Raw genomic sequence first — 20,135 nt, forward strand, 5'->3', positions numbered from 1 at the left:
CACCTGGATCTGACCTGCTCCCCCTTATCCTTGGCCAGAGCCAGGCCCTTGGGGTCAGGGGGGCTGGGGAGGCACCGTGGAATGTTCCTGGCATGTGCTGACAGGGGATTTCATGCACCAGCTGGGCCGGGAGGAGCCTGCTGGGCAGAGACCTGGAGCTGGAGACTCCAGAGGGTGCCCGGGGGAGGCAGCAGTGTGAGGACGACATCGGGCTGGGTCTCCTCTGCCGCGGAGGGTCTCTACCACTGACCACATCAGCCTCATCGCTCTCCTGGGCTCCTGGGGCCTGCCGGATTCTGAGCAGCTGTCCCCTCTGAGGGGCTGTGAGTGGTGAGAGGAGAGCAGGGGTGGGTGTGGCAGGAGAGAAGAGAGAGACTGAAGAGGAGGAAAGGAGAAAGAGAGACAGAGAGAGAGAGAGAGAGAGACTTATGGAAAGAGAGGAAAACAGAGAAATAGAAGGAGACGAATGGATGAAGAGAGACAATAAGAAAAGCCAGACACATGGAGAGAGAGATCCAGCTAAAGACAGAACCAGAGACAGGAGGCAGGCAGTGGGCACTGTGGGAGCCACAGCCAGAGGACCCAGGATGGCCCTGAGGACCCCCAGCAGGGCTCCCCTGCTCCTCATGGGGCTGCTGACCACAGGTGAGTGGGATCCCAGCCTTGTGATCCAGTACCAGTGGCCCTCATTTCTCACTCATGTTCTGCAGACGGATGACCCTCTGCCCTCTCCTGCTGACACCTCTGTGTCCCCAGGCCTGGCCCAGTTGCCGCTCTCTGCCTCGGCCCCTCGAGGCTTCTGGGCTCTGCCAGAAAACTTGACGGTGGTGGAGGGAGCCACTGCTGAGCTGCAGTGTGGGGTCCACGCCCCTGGCAGTGTGGTACAATGGGCCAAAGATGGGCTACTCCTGGGCCCTGATCCTAGGATCCCCCGCTTCCCGAGGTACCGCCTGGAAGGAGACCCGAGTAGAGGTAAGAGATCAGGGCCTCAGACCCTGAGCCACCAGCAGGGCCTGACTACAGTCCTGACCTGGGACCCCCGCTCTCACCTGCAGGTGAATTCCACCTGCATATTGAAGCGTGTGACCTGAGCGACGATGCAGAGTATGAGTGTCAGGTCGGCCGCTCGGAGACAGGCCCTGAGCTCGTGTCTCCCAGAGTGATCCTCTCCGTCCTGGGTATGAGTGAGAGAGTCCAGAATTCCAGCCCTCTCTTACTCCAGGGCCTGGGATTCCAAGCCCCCAGTCCCAGACCCAGGGAACACGTTTGATGGGCAAACTCAAAAATCCAAATCCTCATGTTTTCCTCAGTGGTGGCAGCTCACCCCAGACCTTTTCTCACCAGTGCCCCCCAAAGTGCTTCAGCTGACCCCTGAGGCAGGGAGCACAGTCACGTGGGTAGCTGGGCAGGAGTACGTGGTCACCTGTGTGTCTGGGGACGCGAAGCCGGCACCCGACATCACCTTCTTCCAGAGTGAGTGTGGGTGAACTGATGGGGACAGCATCAAGTCCCTGGAGTGGGGCGAGAGTGGGTCCCTCCTAGAGGTCCCAGAAAATAGGACATTCTCCAGTGATGGGAATGCAGGAACGAACTCGGGGAGATGTTGAGGCCAGTGTGAGACCCTGCGAATGGGAGGGAACATCCAGGGAGAGGCACCATAGTCTGGGACTCAGGGAAGGGGCCGAGGCTCCAGACAGAGATGTGGGTGTCATCGTTGGTGCTGAAGCAAGAAGCTGGGTGATGGCGGTGAGTGACACAACTCAGCAAGGTGGTGAGGGCAGGACTCCGGGATTCAGGGAGGCCTGAATGCCTGGAGGAACAAAGCTAGAGCTTTTCCTCCAGAAGCAGGAGGGAGGGGGCGCTATGTCCACCCTGAGGATTTCCAGGCCATTCTCCCCAGGATCTACCCTGAGGAGAAGCTGGCATCCCTTTCGCCCTCTTGTTGCTTCAAGGTGGACAAACAGTTTCTGACATCTCTGCCAATGTGAATGCGGGGTCCCAGGAGAAACTCTTCACCACAGAGGCCACAGCCAGGTATGAAATTTGGGATGCTCTCCCCTCAGCCTGACCCCTAAATTTCTCTGTGAAGATGCCAAGCGTGAAGACTAGAGTCAGGCATGAACAATCTGGGACCTAATTCTTCATCCCGATGCTCCAAAACATCTTCATGGGAACGCTATAGTTCCAGAGTATCAAGTACAAGATTTTGGCCAGGGGTGGGCCCGTGGGATCCCAGTTTTCACTGCTGACCCCCCAGATGTCTTCCATGGAACTCGAGATCCTCAAGGAAATTAACGGAGGGAACCTGGGATCCCCATATCTTCACCCTGACTCCCCAAATTTCAGATGATGACTCTGACTCCAGAACCCCAACTTCCCACCCCAGGGTGACACCCCAGAGCTCAGATAATGGGCAGCTATTGGTCTGTGAGGGGTCCAGCCCAGCATTGGACACCCCTATCCGGGTCTCGGTCACCATGAATGTTCTGTGTAAGTGGGGAACTGAGTCAGCTGTGGGGGATGGGGAGCAGTGATTAGGGGTCCTAGGGGGGTTCCGGGATTATGAAAGGTTCAGGTTCTCAAGGAGAAACATGGCGGTTCTGAGGCTGGTTGTGGGGCCTGGAAACACTGGCTGGGCTCTCCATGCCCACTGAGTGACTGCTGTTTCCCAGTCCCCCCAGGGCCCCCTGTCATTGAATGGCCAGGCCTGGACGAGGGGCATGTGCGGGCAGGACAGAGCTTGGAGCTGCTGTGTGTGGCCCGAGGGGGGAACCCGCCAGCCACACTGCAGTGGCTGAAGGTGAGGGCAGGAGCAGGCATGGGGTGGGGTGGGAGGGGATGCGGGGGTGGGGGGCTGGCCCTGAGCTGGCCCAGGTCTGTCTCTGTCTCCAGAATGGCCAGCCCATGTCCACAGCGTGGGGCACAGAGCACGCTGAGGCAGTGGCCCGAAGCATGCTAGTGATGGTCGTGCGACCGGAAGACCACGGGGCGAGGCTCAGCTGTGAGGCCCACAACAGCGTATCTACAGGGATCCAGGAGCGCGGGGTCACGCTGCAGGTCACCTGTGAGTCCCGATGCCGGATGCCCATCTGTCAGTCCATGCCCCAGAGAACCATCTGTGTCCTCAAAGCATGCCTGCCTGATGCCAGAGACCTTGTCATCTGTCCCCAGTCCCTTGTCGGGGCCGGTCTGAGTGTTTCTCCTCTGTCCCCCGGACCCACAGTTCCCCCTAGTGCCATTACCATCTTGGGATCCGCATCCCAGTCTGAGAACAAGAACGTTACGCTCTCCTGCATCTCCAAGTCCAGTCGCCCACGGGTCCTGTTGCGATGGTGGCTGGGTTGGCGGCAGCTGGTGCCCACAGAAGAGATGGTCGTGGATGTGAGGCGGTGGCCAGGCTCCTGGGTCTGAGGGAGGAGGGAGATGAGGGCACGACTCCTGGATCTGGGGGAGGACAGGTCTGGCAGCCGGGATGACTGGGTCCTGGCCTTGTGGGCCTCACAGAGGAGGGGTGGAGATGCTTGATGTGTGTCCCTGCTAGGGTCCGGAGCAAACCCAGACCTCTGGGACCTTGGATGGGAGTGCTCTGGCTCCCAAGCCTGAAGCTCGCTCCTTACCAGGGCCTGCATGGTGGCCACATCTCCATGTCCAATTTGACGTTCCTGGTGCGACGGGAGGACAATGGTCTGACTCTCACGTGTGAGGCCTTTAGTGAGGCCTTCACCAAGGAGACCTTCAAGAAATCACTCACCCTGAATGTGAAATGTGAGTCTCCACATTTGCCCAGGGGTGCCCCCCCATTTCCTATCCCTTAGAGACCCCCCCCCCCCCGCAACAGGCCCAGCCCAGAGAGAAAAGCTACTCTTCTTGGCTTTCCTCACAGATCCTGCCCAGAAGTTGTGGATAGAGGGTCCGCCAGAGGGACAACGCCTCCGGGCTGGGACTCGAGTGAGGCTGGTGTGTTTGGCCATTGGAGGCAACCCAGAACCCTCTCTTACTTGGCTCAAGGTTGGTGCCAAACGAAGGCTATAGGGTTGGCGAGAAATGTGGGGGAAAGACGAAGCCCTTTCGCTCCTCCAGAGTCTTGAGAAATGTTGGAGAAACTTGAATTTCTTGAAAAATACTGGAGAGTTTGAATTTTGGTAGGGAATTGGAAAAGACACAGATGCCATGAGGATTAAATGGAATCCAGGAAAATTCTGGGAATTCTGGGAAAACAGTGAGAATTCTAGGAAAAAAGCAGGAATTCTAGATGAGGATGGGGAAGTCTAGAGAAAAGGCAGTAAATTTCATCAAAAGTAAAGGAAATTCTGGCAAAATCCTAGGGGTTCAGATGAAATGGCAGGGATTTTAGGGAAAGGTAAGAATTCCAGGTGCAAGGACAATGATGGGCAAAGGTTAGAAATTCGAGGGAGAGACTAGTTATTTCACAGAACATTTGAAAACCTATTGATATTAATTTCCATTCATGGGATTCGGGGGTAAAAAGCGAAATTCCATTAAAATTAAAAGAAGTTCTGAGAAAATCCTGGGAAGTTAAGGGGCTAGTGAAAATTCTGGGGGAAATACTAAGAATTAGAGGAATGAAATTTAACTGGATGGAATTCTAGGAAAGTGACGAGAATTTGGGCAATCAAAGGATTCTAGGCAAAGACTAGTGTCATAAGAGAATATTGGGGAAGGATTCAGAAATCCATGGAAAGAGTGTGGAATTAAGAGAACAATCAAAGGAAATCTTGGGGAACGTGGGAATTTTAAGAAAAGGAACTAAAGATAGAAAAAAAATGAAGAAATTCTGGGAAAGGCTTGGGGATTCCATGGGACTTTCCTGGTGTGTGGTGTTTGCTAAGTGTAGCCGGAATGGAATTTGAGGAGTGGGGCTGAGGGTCGGCAGGGGCACCAACCACTGCTGGCCTCTGGAGGCCAGTGGAGGGGTGCCTCGTAGGGGTGGAGGCCAGATCTCACTGCAAAGCCACTGGGCTCTGGGGCCCCAGGGGAGGCAGAGAGACTCCCCGTGGCAGGTGCTCAATTCCAGTCCCCATTCGAATCTACTTTAGTGAGTGCCAGGGAAAGGAGGCCCCTTTGCCTCATCACACCAAGGCTTTATCAGAGCTGGCTGCAGCCAACCCAATGGGCTGTTTCTGGGGGGAAATGTTAGGGCTGCTTGTCCCCCAGTTAGTCTCTGCCCTCAGGACTCCCGGACGGTGACTGAACCGCGGCCGCCCCAGGAGCCGCGGAGGGTGCAGCTGGGAAGTCTGGAGAAGTCAGGGAGCACGTTCTCCCGAGAGCTTATACTGATCACGGGTCCATCGGACAACCAGGCCAAGTTCACGTGCAAGGCGGGTCAGCTGAGCGCATCCACGCAGCTTGTGGTGCAGTGTGAGGGCGCCCTGGGCCAGGACCTGGGGGAGGGCTCGGTCGTGGCGGGGAACTAGGCCAGAGCCAGGCTGGGGGACAATGGATATGGACAGGCAGGACGCGAGCAGCAGAGCCTGGGGTCTCGGTAAGGCGGAAGCAGGGTCTGAGCCTCGCTCTTCCCACCTGGCCCGTTCTTGAAGTTCCCCCAACAAACGTGACGATCTTGGCAAATGCTACGGCACTGCGCCCAGGGGATGCATTAAACTTGACTTGCATCAGTGTTAGCAGCAACCCGCCTGTCAACTTGTCGTGGGACAAGGAGGGGGAGAGGTGAGATGCCAGGGGCCCCCCTCCACTCTCTGGTTCTGGTCTCACACCTTCACCATTTGAGCCCCCACCCCCACCCCTGCGGTCCTGCCCCCTACCTAGTTTGAACCCCCCACTCCCACCCCTCCGGTCCTGCCCCACACCTAGTACCTCTCTGGCTCCGGTTCCATCCCTGAGCTCGCCCCGACCTGGCCCTGCGTGGTCCACAGGCTGGAAAGTGTGGCCACACCGCCCCGTAGTGCCCCATTCAAAGGCTCTGCGGCAGCCAGGAGCGTCCTTCTGAGAATGTCATCCCGAGACCACGGCCACCGAGTGACCTGCCGAGCCCACAGTCCTGAGCTACGGGAAACCATGAGCGCTTTCTACCGCCTCAACGTGCTGTGTAAGTGGAACCCCTCTTGATTCCCTCCTGACTCTATACTACCTGGGTCTTCGCGTGGACACTCCTTTATCTCCATTCTACAGCTGGAAACTTTCCTGACCTTTATCCTTGACCCCTGGCTCTACACCAACTCCTGTCTTACCCAACCTCCATTTTGCCTTGCCCTCTTTTCAACCCTTGACTGTGAGCCCTCTTGAACCCCTTCTCTATCTTTTAACCTGACTCTGACCTTTACCCTTTTCCTAAACTAGATCCTGACCTCTATCCTGAACCTAACAGCAGAGCTCAGCTCTGAACTTGTTACCTTGTACACAACCTTAAATCTAGTCATGAGTCCAGCTGTAACCCTTAGAGCAGTACCTGATCTCAGATCCATCCCAGACCCCAACCTTAACAACAATCTTGACTTCAGTGGCGCCCCTTCCACAGATCCTCCAGAGTTCCTGGGGGAGCAGGTGCTTGTGGTGACCGCGGTGGAGCAGGGTGAGGCACTGCTGCCGGTGTCTGTGTCTGCCAACCCTGCCCCGGAGGCCTTCAACTGGACTTTCCGTGGCTACCGTCTCAGCCCAGGTGCGTGGAGTGGTCAGGGAGAGGGGTGCAGAGGCCCCCCAGACTGGAGGGTCTGGCAGGGCCCTCACCTTGACCTCCCCCAGCTGGCGGCCCTCGGCATCGCATCTTGTCTGGTGGAGCTCTGCAGCTGTGGAATGTGACCCGCGCTGACGATGGCCTCTATCAGCTGCATTGCCAGAACTCAGAGGGCACCGCCGAAACTCTAGTGCGGCTGGATGTACACTGTGAGCACCCCTTCGTCACCCTAGCAAGCTAGGGAGTTCTGGGAGCCCCGCCCCCCCATGCCGAACAACACCCTTTCAGGGAGTCTTGCCCATTGTGGAGTCTCCTATGGTGGAAGCCCAGCCCACCCAGGGATAGGCACCCATGCTGAAAGCTTCCCACTCTGGAAGCTCCGACTGTGATGGAGTTGCTCTCGCTTTGAGAACCTTGCCCACTAGAGAGATCCTATGTGGAATCTGCTCAGACAGGGGCCCATTTACATGGGAGTTACTCTCATCAGGAAGCCTTGGGGCACCTGGGTGGCTCCGTTGGTTAAGCATCTGACTTTTGATTTCGGCTCAGATCATGATCTCAGGGTTGTAAGATTGAGTCCTGACTAAGCTGTGCTTAGGGTGGAGCCTGCTTAAGATTCTCTCTCTCTCTCTCCCTCTGCCCCACTACCCCCATGTGCACATGTACAGGAGCGGTCTCTCTCTCTCTCTCTCAAAAAGGGGGGGGGGGAGCCAAGCGCACTGTGGAAGCTCCACTTCCACAGAATCGTGGAAGTCCGCCAGACCTACTCTTGTCACCACAGAGGCACAGCACAGTGGAGGGTGGAGAATGCCTTACTAACCCTGAGAACTTTACTCCAACTGCTCTGCATAAAGGGCAGACTGTATCATACCTGTTCATGCCTGTAACTTTCCTGAGCACCACTAAGGCGCTTTTCCCACCTGGAGCCTTCTCCTATCACCATCTGTATGGACACAAGTGGCTTTCCCACCCCTTTTGCCTTCCCCAGATGCTCCCACTATCCGAGCTCTCCAGGATCCTACTGAGGTGAATATTGGGGGTTCTGTGGACATAGTCTGCACTGTTGATGCCAATCCTATCCTTCCAGAGATGTTCAGCTGGGAGAGGCTGGTAAGGATCTGACCTTTGGTAAATGAAGATGGGGGCTTGAGGATGTGGTTTCCTGATTATGAGCTCCTTGGGGAGAGGGATCACAGCTATACGATCCTGTATAACTATATGTTGTTGGGGCATGCTCCAAGAACTAACTAACTGTTGAGTGACAGATGGATGGGTGCATGAGTGAATAGATAACCATGTGAGTGGGTGGGCAGGTGAATGGATATATGGATCAATAGGTAGGTGGATGGATGAATAAGTGAATGGAAGAACAGAGGGACAAACAAACATGTGAATGGGTGGGTAGTTGATGAATAGAAGAGTGGCAAAATGGTTCAATGAGATAAATGAATAGATATATTGATTAGATTAGAGGGTAGATGGATGGATAAATACACATCAGTGGAAAGATGTCTGTGGAAGGATGATGGATGAATGGATGGACAGATGGAATGGATGGATGAGTGCATGGGGCAATAGAGAGATGGAGAAATGGATAAACAAGTAGTTGGATGAACTGATGAATAGTTGCATGTATTTATGGGTATGTGCATGTATGAGTAAATAGAAGAGGTGGATGGGTAGAGATGGAAGGGTGGATAGGAGGATAGGTAGAAGAAAAAAAAGGATTGGATGAATGAATGGGTAAATGCACAAATGGATGAAGGAGAGGTAGATGGATCGATAGATAAATGAATAAATCAATGAAGAGACGGATGGTTAAATAGATGGAGAGATAGATGGTTCCAAGCATGAATGGTTGGATAAATGGATGGGTGAATAGTTTTCTGGGTTGGTGGATGAATGGATGGGCCATGAATGAATGATTGGATACATGGATAGATGGATGGATGACTGGTTGAATGGATAGACGGACAGGGGAATTTTTTCTTCACTGGATCTTTGGAGGGTGATTCTGTCTAGGAGAAAAAAGCTACAGGAGGGACACAGTTTGGGGGATAATAGAGCTACAAACTTGGGGGCCATCTCCTGTATCTTGTGTCACAAGGGAGAAGAGGAGGAGGACCAGAGCCTGGATGACATGGAGAAGATATCAAAAGGATCCACAGGGCGTCTTCGAATTCACCATGCCAAACTGGCCCAGGCTGGTGCTTACCAGTGCATCGTGGATAATGGAGTGGCACCTCCAGCCCGAGGGTTGGTCCGACTTGTTGTCAGATGTGAGTAACACCCAAACTCCTGATTTCAAGGCCTGCCACTAAACTCACATCTCTCATGTCCTACCACATACCTCATGTTGACCAACAACTCTTCCTAGTCGCCCCCCAGGTGGAGCACCCCACTCCCCTAAACAAGGTGGCTGCAGCTGGAGACAGTACAAGTTCTGCCACTCTCCACTGTCGTGCCCGAGGCGTCCCCAACATTGTCTTCACTTGGGCCAAAAATGGAGTCCCTCTGGATCTCGAGGATCCCAGGTGAGTCAAGGCCTAGCCAGGTAGCGCTCTAGTCCCAACTTTGGTTCCTCGACCCCGGTTACCCTTCCTGAATCCCTGCCACACCTCCTCTCCAGGTACACAGAGCACACATACCACCAGGGTGGGGTCCACAGCAGTCTCCTGACCATTGCCAACGTGTCTGCAGCCCAGGATTATGCCCTCTTCACGTGCACAGCCACCAACCCCCTTGGCTCAGACCACACCAACATTCAACTCGTCAGCATTAGTATGGTGGGAGCGGGCTGTGCGGGTGTTGGGAGGATGTGCCCTGGATCAATTTCCAAGTCTCTTGTTGGCCCAGAATGGCAGTGTTCCCAAAACCTGGGAAATGTTTATGAGCAGGGATGGAGTTTCTGCCTGCCCTGAAAATTCTAATGGAGACTAGATCTTCAGGGAAATCCACAGCAAGGGAAAAAGGAGGGAGAGGGTACTTACTGGCCTGAATAACCAAAAAGTACATTGTCAGGGGTCGTTGGATCTATGTTCAGGTCATCAAGAACTCTCCGACTCTCAGGTTTGCTTTTCTCTGTGTTGGCTTTATTCTAAAGCTCCTCATAGAGGGCTGTTGGATTTCCCAGGAGAAATGGAATTTATTTCTCTTCCTAACAGTGTATGAAAGTACTAGACTTAAAATTTATTGGCTCTACTCAGCTCCCATCACATCCCTGAACCAATCCTGTGGTTAGGAAAGGTTTGGCCTGGTCACATATCTCTCCTACAAGGAGTAGAGTCACTTCCATCAGAAGCACCTGGCCTGAGAATGTGGGTGAGTGGTTTTCCAAAGGATATTCAGGGTTCTACAACCAGAAGAAATGATGAATGAATGTGACATCGGCACCAAAAAATCCACACAGAGAAGATATGTCATATATAGGCTAGGCTCATATTTAGCAAGTCTGTATTTGCAAATTTGCCTACTTGCTAAAATTTATTTGTATCCTCAGAATCAATACTCATGTGCTTTCTTGGGTCATTCAGGAACATGTACAGAGCAGGCAAAAAAATACAGTCATTCAGTAAGCACATTCTTAGCTAGGGTAGAACCAGGTGACACTCTGTTCCAGCTTTCATACTACAAGGAAGTATCCTCTCTGCGGCCTATTGAGTGCCGTATTTTTTGCACTTTTGTGCTTTTTGTTAGTGATTTTGCTATTTAAAGTAATCGCTAGCCACAGTGCTGAAGTCTAGAGTTCCTAAGGATATGGAGAAGACACTTCGATTGGATAAGCTTCATTCAAACATGAATTATAACACTGTTGGCCATGAGTTCAATGTTAATGAATCAATAAGATATATTAAATAAGGTGCCTTTAAACAGAAACACAAAAAAACAAGGTCATGTATTGATTGGCTGATGAAAATATTGTGACAGGATGTTCACAGGAATCTAAATGCATTTCCCCCAGAAGCAATGATTTGATGTTCTGTAATTCAGTGTTCATAGCAACTTTATAGAACATTACTGCCACTAATCAGAAGAATTGATTATATATTTAAAATAATTCTTAGAAAAATCTAGAAGGAATCTTCCAGAACCCTGTTGTTATCCTCTGACTAGTTCCCTCATCCTTTTCCTCAAAGGCCGCCCGGATCCCCCATCAGGATTAAAGGTTGTAAGCATGACCCCATATTCGGTGGGGTTGGAATGGAAGCCTGGCTTTGATGGGGGTTTGCCACAGAAGTTCCAAATCAGGTGGGTCCCTGTTAAGGTAGAAAGGGATGGAAGCCAACAGGGCTAGGGCACCTCCTGAATGACTGCCCTCTCTTTCATGCAGATATGAGGCACTTGGGACTCCAGGGTTCCTCTACATGGACGTCCTACCGCCTGATGCCACCACCTTCACACTAACTGGGCTACAGCCTTCTACACGATACAGGGTCTGGCTGCTAGCCAGCAATGCCCTGGGGGACAGCGGACTAACTGACAAGGGGTCCCAGATCCCTATTACCACCCCAGGTGGGAAGGGACAGTCTTGAATAGGTTGCAGAGCTCCTCAGGGGACTTATGGGGTGATATAGTGAAGTAGATATTTATTATTCCCTTTGTATAGATGAAGAAACTGAGGACCAGAGAGGTGAAGCAAACTGTTGAGGCTCACATAGCTAGAAGGAAGTAGAGATGAGATTGGAACTCAGACAGATGAACTCCAGGAACCAGTTTTTATTTTTTAATTTTTTAATTTTTATTTAGTTTTTAAAAATATGTTATTTATTTATTCATAAGAGACACCCAGAAAGAGAGAGGCAGAGACATATGCAGAGGGAGAAGCAGGCTCCTCGCAGGGAGCCCGATGTGGGACTTGATCCTGGGACTCCAGGATCACGCCCTGGGCCAGAGGCAGGCACTAAAGCACTGAGCCACCCAGGGATTCCCAGGGACCAGTTTTTAGCCACTAAGCTATACTGTCTGAAACAACACAAGGGAAATTAGAAGAATGTATGCTTTGAATGGAAAGGAAAATATGGAAATTGTGAGGTGCAGCTAAAGCAGTGCTGAGCAGGACATTTATAACATTAAGTGGTCATTTAATTTTTTTAAAAAAGCTTCAGTCAGATTGATGCTTAGTTGTCATCTTAAAATGGAATTAGAAAAAGAAGAACAGGGATCCCTGGGTGGCGCAGCGGTTTGGCGCCTGCCTTTGGCCCAGGGCGCGATCCTGGAGACCCGGGATCGAGTCCCACGTCGGGCTCCCGGTGCATGGAGCCTGCTTCTCCCTCTGCCTGTGTCTCTGCCTCTCTCTCTCTCTGTAACTGCCATAAATAAATAAAAATTAAAAAAAAAGAAAAAGAAAAAGAAGAACAAATTAAACCCAAAGTAAACAGAAGGAAGGAAATAATAAAGAGCAAAATGGATGAACTAGAAAACATAAAAACAATAGAGAAAAATAAATGAAACCAAAAGCTGCTGCTTTGAAAGGTCAATAACCTTCATAAAGTGAATCAAGCCAAAAAAGAGAGAAGACACAACTACACCGATCTCAGGAATGATAGAGGGCATCACTACTAACCCTTAGACATAAGGGGAAGTTAGGGAATATTACAGACAACTTACAGCAACTTTGATGAAAGGGACAAATTTGTTGATATGACTAATGAGAACATTTTGACTCTGGCAGGCACTGTAATGTAACAGCTCATCACACAGAACCTGGTTTAGACAAGCCTGGTTTCAGGTCTCAGCCCTGCCACTTCCTAGTCATGAGACCTTGGGCAAGTTACTTAACATTTTTGAGCCTCAGTTTCTAAAAATAAGGTGTCTCATATCTCTGTGCCTATTTCTGAAAGTAAGTCTCCTTCAGACAGTTGTGAGGATTAAATAAATTACTTTATCTAAAGTGCTTAGAATGGGGACGTGTACAAAGTAAGTGCTATGTAAATGCTGATTTAAAGAAATGCTCCCTGCTCAATTTCTGTTTACCCCAAGAGAGCTTCCTTTTTCTGTCTTTCCCTTCCTGACAGAGCAATCTTTTTCCTTATGGAGGTAAGGAACTTCTCCCATTCCTCTTCTTTCCTTCTCCCATTACAGTCTTTGCTCTAAGTACTAAAGCATAAAATACTACACTCACTTCACTTGCTCTAGAACTAATACCTCTATTAAGACATTTAGAGAGCTCAGCATCTTTTTTGGTTAACCGTCCAAAATTGATAATTTGGGTTAAAAGGACCTTCCATATCATAAAGCACTCATCAATAATAATAATATATAATTATATACTAATTATTATCATTATTATTACTATTGGCATTAGATAGTGCCCTTACTATCAGCAATTTGCAGTGTCTTGAAATATTCCTTTTTAAAGAAATATTTATTTATTTCTTTAAAGAAATAAATAAGAAAGAGAGAAAGAGAGAGAATGCACAAGGAAAAGGGGCAGAGGGAGAGGGAGAGAGAATTGCAAACAGACTCCCTGCTGAGCATAGAACCTGAAGTGTGGCTCAATCTCACCACCCCAAGATCATGACCTGAGCCAAAATCAAGAGTTGGTTACCCAACCAACTGCATCACTCAAGTGCCCCTGAAATATTCCTAAGAAGCCAAAAATCAGTTCCTCAAAATGGGTTGAAAAGCTTAATAGGAAACTGAAATATTTAAGGCTTACTCAGACTCTTGGTGTTAATTCACAATCTCTATACCCACCCCCAGGTCTAGACGAGCCTTCTGGAGAACCTGACTACCAGCTGCCCACAGAGCAGCCTGTAGGTAGGTTTTCAATTTCTTGAATATCCCTCTCACCCCTGAGAATAGAACCTTCTGGTTTCCAACCCCACCACCTCTGTTTTGTGGCCACAGCCCCTTAAGACTTAGCTCTGTCTGTTATGCAACGTCCTAAGCGCTATCTTTTGCTTGAATATGATACATTTTCTCTCTAATTCAGTTTAATTCTGAAAGAATTAGCTGGTTCCACACCCTGTGCAGAGCCTATATCAATTTGCTTTTTAAAAGAAGATCTATTAAGGACAGAGAGTGGGGGAGCGGGAGACTCAGAGAATTTAATCAGACTCCCTGATGAGAATGGAGCTGGAGGCGAGGGCCCCAAGGCAGAGCCCCACACAGGGCTAACACACACCTGGACATGGGCCTGGACATGTGTCACAAGGCCTTACGTGGGGCTCGATCTCACCACCCTGAGATCATGACCTCAGCTGAAACCAAGAGTCAGATGCTTAACTGACTGTACCACCCAGGTGCCCCTGTATTTATTGGCTTTTGATATAGAATAAACCAATTCAAACAATGATTATAGCAATAACCATTGTTTCTCTTGATTCTATGAGTGGCTGAACAGTTCTAGTCTGGGCTACAAGCAGCTGGAGGCTCATCTGGGACTGGTTGATCTAGGATGGCCTCCTCCTCACACATCTGACAATCTGATTCTTGGTTGGGACAATGGAGATAACTGGGTGACATGTCTCTCCTTGACTTGTTCACATGGAGGTGGTCACAAGAGTCCCAAGAGCAGCACTTTCAAGCTTCTGATTCTGTCACACTTGATGTTGTCTCATGGGCTGAAGCAAGTGACATGGCTCAACTCAGAGTCAGTGTGGAAAGGGACTACTCAAGAGTGTAGTTACAGGGAGAGAATCATGACCATTTTGCTAACCACCCCCCTTCAAAGCCTGAGAAGAAAGTTGCAAGTGACAGAAATTCAGCTGTTGTGGGCAACAAAAAGATTTGCTTGGCTTGGGAAATGGAAAATTCCAATAGGTGATCACAATTTTCACGAAGGACCTATTCCTCTGTCTCAACTTTGCCTTCATTTTTGATGGCCTCCTTCTCAGGTTCTTTTGTCAAGAGTGCAGAGAAATACCTGTTCCCCTCCACACACCTCCAGCTTTGTTCCACTTCTCACCAGTCTGCAGAGGAATGTCCTAAATGTTATGGCAAAAATCCACCTTGGGTCAAACGCTAGATAGGTCTGAACTGATCACTGTGGAAAGAGGGATGGGTGCTCTTATTGGCCAGGGAGGGCCATGTGTCCTCCATGGAGATCTGTGGGAACATATAGCCTGAGAAGGAAGAGGAGGAGGAGGAGGAGGAGGAGGAGGAGGAGGAGGAGGAGGAGGAGAGAGAGAGAGAGAGAGAGAGAGAGAGAGAGAGAGAGAGATTGGCTATTTTCTCAAAGGAAAATGAGTGCTGTTAGCAGAAGATAGGGAGACAAATGCTGAGCAGATGTCTACTTAGAGGGATTTAGTCTTGTCCTTTAGGGATATACAGAAGACTCTGATATTACCTGGAATGGAAGTTTGTGCAAAGAAGTCATTTGAGAAGAAAATCAGTTGGGAAAAAAGAACATTTAAGGGCAGACATTTGACTTTTCCAAGGTTTAGGGGTGTGGCTTTGCCTCAGTGATTCTGGAAATAGCCAGTAGTTAGTTTGTGTGGTTGGAGAGTCCAGTACCAGGATCTATGGATGGTGGGTGGGACTGAATACATGGGAAGAGGTCTTGAATGCCCATATAAAGAGCTGAAGCTCCCATTTGAGTCTACACATGGGGCTCACGCAAAGGTAGGACCCACTGTTAGTAGCTTGACTTGAGAAAGGAGCCACCTGCCCTGAGGTGGCAAGAGGGAGTGGGCATAGGAATCCCTCCCATCTCCTTCCTTGATCTAGGAAAAGAGACTTTGCTTAGTCAGAAGCGAGCTTTCTCAGAGAATGCTGCTCCGGGCCTAGAGCCAGTTGTTTTGGGTTCACTGAGGGGTATCTTCTGCCCTCAGGACCCTCAGGGCTGCCTCTACTGCCTGTGCTGTTTGCTGTTGGGGGTCTTTTGCTGCTTTCTAATATCTCCTGTGTTGGAGGATTCCTCTGGCAGCGGAGACTGAGGCGTCTTGCTGAAGGTGAGGAGAGACTGTTATTCCCCTGCAGGGATGGAGGCCCAAGGGTGACAGGGAGCCCTGGGGCTGCTCCATATTGAATGTTTCCCAGGGCTGGTTCGCCAGAGAAGGGGTGTCTTTGATCCTTTTTTTCCTACTTTCCATAGGCATCTCGGAGAAAACAGAGACAGGGTAAGTGGGAATATTTTTCTGTAAGAAAGCCTCTGAAGAAAAAGGTTTGGGGATGAGAGATATCAGAGTCAAGACCCAGCTGCTCTCCATACCTCTATCCTGGAAGGTCGGAGGAGGACCGAGTCAGGAATGAATATGAGGACAGCCGGTGGACTGGAGACCAGGACACTCGAAGCTCCACAGTGAGTGGGGGGTACTCCTGAAAGCCCTGCCAGGGAACTGGCATATTAAAATTCGATCATTAACTTCAGGTTAATCATTGTCCTTTCTGGGAACTATGGAGCCAGAGGATGGAAAAGATTTTATCTGGGTTTTTTTGGGGTGGGGGCTACTGACAGGTTAGCACAACAGATGTGGAACCATATTACCACTCCATGAAGAACTTCAGCCCCCAGCTGCCACCAACACTGGAGGAGATGTCTTATCTCCGAGGTGAGCCATGACAGTGTCAGAACTCCTTCTGCTCATAGGTACCCCTGACCTCTGGACAGATCCCCTGATCATCCCTTCCTTCCACTCTAACTTCAGGTTTCACACATATTGAAGAGGAGAATATGGCTTTTCCTGGACACCTGTATGATGAAGTGGAAAGGCTATATGCCCCGCCTGGGGCCTGGGGACCCATCTATGATGAAGTACCAATGGTGAGCAGATTTGTATCAGCAGAAGTCTTTCCTGGATAGTGCCAGAAAACCCACATCCTACTGTTTATATTAGTTAGGGTAAGCTAGAGGCCATAGCACAAAGGCCTGACTATGGTCCTATTTCCTTCTCACATAGCAATCAGAGGTGAGTGACCCTATTGCACATGGTTACTCCAGAACCCAAGTTCTTTCCATTATATTCCTTTGCCATCCTCTAGTCCATGTTTGTTCAAGTTTGCATGGATAGGCTAGTTTACTGCAGGTTTCAACTGGTGTGAGAGGGAAAAAGAGAGTGCGGTAGAGGCAAAACCCTGTATTATGGTCCAGGCCCAGAAATGATACACTCTACTCATTCTCTGATGAGAACACAGTCACATGGTCACATCTAACTGAAAAGGAGACTGAGAAATATAGTCCAGCTTGGCAGCTATATGCCTCACTATAGCTCTATTACTGTGGGAAAAATAAGCAATGCGTTCTATTGGATAATTAGCCTTCTCCACTACACTGGTTAAGCAGAGAGATATAGAGGGGTGTAGCAGAGAGAAAAAGTTTTTGGCCCACTCAACTGAAAAGTCAAGGGATAGAATAGTCTTCAGGTCCCACCCAGGTGGACCCAGAGTTTCCTCCCTAGAGTGTCCTTAGAAAATGCAGGTTTGTATCCTATTTGATTGGAAACCTTCAGAGAAGGAGAAAGCTTCTTTTCCAATAGCCTTAAAGCCCCAGAGCTGACACTTTATTAGTCTAACTTTGGTCGCATATTTATTGATGAACCACGGACGCAGGGGAAAGACTATGCTAATTGGACAGGTCTGGATTGGTGCCCAGCCATGGCATTAGGGAGTAAGGGCCAGTCTCACTCAACCCACTGGACTGAGAGAGAGGAACAGGGAATCCAGAGGGAAGTGAAGATGGTGGCTGGGCAGGCAAGAACAATAGACATCTTGACCATCAACTACCCCCACGTACTGTAAGGGAGGTGGAGCAGAACCCTTGACTTTCTGTGTGGCCTTGGCTAATGCTCTGGCACCTCTGGCCAAGAATTTCCCTCTGTAACTTTGTCCCAGATGGGGCACTGTTCTCAGAAGCGTGGGAATAACGTGCCTTAAAATGCTGTGCCACGTCAAAATGCTGTCCGTGGTGCTGAACCATATGTGCTCTCTAAAGCACAGATGCAATCTGCACACTTTTTCTGTAAAGGTCCAGATAGTAAATACTTTGGGTTCTGCAGGACATGCCTGTCCTTTTTGAAACTACTCAGCTTTGCCGCTACATAGACAATACATAATAGACATAACATAACTGAATATATACATACATACATACATACATACATAGACAATACATACTGAATAAGTATGGCTAAGTTCCAATAAAATTTTATTTTTGGACACTGAAATTTGAACTTCATATAATTTTCATATGTCATAAATATTCTTCTTCTGATATTTTCCCATTAATTAAAAATATGTAAAACCATTCTTAGCCCCAGGCAGTACAAAAACAAGCAGCAGGCTGTATTTGGCCCACGGGCAAATCTGCTCTAAAGTTTGCCGAGCTAAAACAACCATTTTCTCCTAATCCTATGGCAAAGCACATTTCCAGTAAGGACTGTTCCACATGGCCATTTTTTGCCTTCTATTTTGATGAAGATTTGGAAATTTATAGGACTAACAGAATCATGACTCACATTCCACTCCAATTTCGATAACATGCATTTTTAAAAGTTTCATATTTCTGACATTTAAATTATTTTTCTGACAGAAATCATGAGGTATCTTGGACTTGCTTAAAAATAACCCAGTTAGTGGGGTTAGGAGATGAAAAGATGGAGATATAGATAAATCAAGATTGACCAAGGGTTGATATTAATGAAGCTAGGTGATGGGTACATGGAGGTTCATGATGGAGGCTCATTATCACTCTCTTCTTTGTAGTTGGATTTCCCCCCCATAATTAGAAGCTAAGACTTTTTTTTTTTCTGAGAAGTTGAGTAGGAGTGTGTATCCCTTTTGGAGCTGCAATGATGATCCCCAGGGCATATGTCTATGGTTCTAACTCCACCTTTGGTTGTCAGGGCCCCTCTGACCCCTCCTGGCCTGAGGAGACATATGAGGATACAAGAAGAATCTATGATCGGGTAGCAGGAAACTTGGACCCTGTGGAAACTGATTCTCTACCCTTTGAGCTGAGGGGACATCTGGTGTGAGAGCCTTCCCAACACCCTTTTCCTACATCTGCAAGACATAATATTCCAATGATCTTTTTTATTCCAACATGGGCTGAGCTTGTTAAGTGAGCTTCATGAGACACAAAGGGATAGGACTATTTTTGAGAGAGGTGTATGTAAGTAACAGGAGATGATTCAAGCTGGTGCCAACAGGCTTATATAAATAAGACTCTTCTGGGAGGTGGCTTTAGAAACTAAACTTCTCCAAAAGGAAACAGTGGATTGTAAAAGACATCTCAATAATGAAAAGCTACTTAAGGGTCTTTATGCTTTTTAAAGTAAAATTTTCAGAAGTTGGCAAAGACCTATTTAAAATAGTTCATTTTGAGTTCAACTACACCTGAAATAGCTAATAATAAGTGGAATTTATGAACTATTATTGTGTCCTACTTGTTTTATTATTTTCTACAGGTATCTAAAATATGACATATAAAAATAAAATTAAATAAATAAAATATGACATATATAAACTATGATACACATGTAAACATAAATAGACTCTATAGAAAATAAAAAGGCAATAAAACAAGCTAGACACAAACGAAAACATATTGTATGATTTCACTTCTAGAAATTCTAAAACAGGCAAAGCTAATCTAAAGTGACAGAGCAGATAAGCAGTTGCCTGGGACCAAGAGAAGAAAATTGAAGAAAATTGACTGCAAAATGGCACAACAGAATTTTTGGGGGTAAATGTTCTATATCATGATGTGGTGGTGGTTTCATGGGTATATAGATTTGTCAAACTCATTGAACTGTACACTTACGATGGGTGCATTTTATAGTACATAAATTATACCTCAGTAAAGGTAATTTGTAAAACAGTGTCCATAATAAAGCAGCTCAGGAAGAGAATTCTTTTTTTTTCCAGCAAGAGAATTTTTATTGTTTATATTGAACAGACAGAAGGAAAAGTCTGCCTCTTTTCACGGCTAAAGAGAGTATAGCTAAGTATAATCTTCGCTTATGACTCCACTTCTATTTGATTAATCATATTATTGAAACTGTAGGTTCAAATGCTCATCAACATATTAATTTTTTTAACCAGTGCAGACTAAAATAAGCTTTTATACTACAACACTTGAATACACAAATACACTGGGGCCCAAACAATTCCCCTTTAATTTAAAAGATGATTCCATTTCTAAAAGTAGAGTTTTTCTGTGTGTGTGTTTTTTTTTTCAAAGAAGAAACCCACAACATTCTGTTTCCACACTGGCTAAGCAGGAAAGGTGAGTTTATTGGTTGTTCTAGCTGACAACATCAGAGAAATGCTGGCCTCAAGCACTGCTGGGTACAGTACTGAAACACAGTCAGGAAGGATCTATTTTTCTATGTCTTTGGCTCTGCTTTTCTCTGTGTTGATTTTATCCTCAGGTAGAGTCTTCATTTAAGAAAGAAAAATGACCACTTACAGCTCTAGGCTGGTATTCCATAAGCTCAGCAGTCACAATGTCTCTTTTGCCAATAGTTCTGGAAAGTCCTGTGGCTGTTTTTCCCTCAGCCCAGCTTGGGTTTTAAGCCCATACCTGAACCAGTCATTGTAG

The 20,135-nt window shown here is 48.2% G+C and overlaps 1 protein-coding gene across 2 annotated transcripts; it reads left to right on the top strand.

Moving 5' to 3' along the window:
* The first annotated feature begins 142 nt into the window (after positions 1-142).
* On the top strand, positions 143-19,135 carry NPHS1 (NPHS1 adhesion molecule, nephrin). 2 transcript variants are annotated; one of them, XM_077854064.1, is made up of 28 exons: positions 143-645; positions 757-972; positions 1,056-1,178; positions 1,345-1,473; positions 1,953-2,034; positions 2,387-2,490; positions 2,673-2,800; positions 2,893-3,064; positions 3,224-3,381; positions 3,621-3,765; positions 3,884-4,008; positions 5,193-5,379; positions 5,559-5,688; positions 5,895-6,067; positions 6,497-6,637; positions 6,721-6,861; positions 7,641-7,762; positions 8,760-8,931; positions 9,030-9,186; positions 9,282-9,433; positions 10,789-10,900; positions 10,983-11,164; positions 13,355-13,411; positions 15,427-15,557; positions 15,807-15,896; positions 16,053-16,146; positions 16,243-16,358; positions 18,436-19,135. In XM_077854064.1, the coding sequence occupies exons 1-28, from the start codon at positions 429-431 to the stop codon at positions 18,565-18,567; spliced, it is 3,888 nt and encodes a 1,295-aa protein (XP_077710190.1). In that variant the 5' UTR covers positions 143-428; the 3' UTR covers positions 18,568-19,135. The 2 variants fall into 2 exon arrangements, with proteins under 2 accessions (XP_077710190.1, XP_077710192.1); XM_077854066.1 differs by lacking the exons at positions 15,807-15,896; positions 16,053-16,146; positions 16,243-16,358; positions 18,436-19,135 and adding an exon at positions 15,690-15,806 and having other exon boundaries at positions 15,427-15,546.
* The last annotated feature ends 1,000 nt before the right edge of the window (positions 19,136-20,135 follow it).

The sequence above is a fragment of the Canis aureus genome, chromosome 1, assembly GCF_053574225.1.
Source record: "Canis aureus isolate CA01 chromosome 1, VMU_Caureus_v.1.0, whole genome shotgun sequence".
In the NCBI taxonomy this organism is placed as follows: Eukaryota; Metazoa; Chordata; class Mammalia; order Carnivora; family Canidae; genus Canis; species Canis aureus.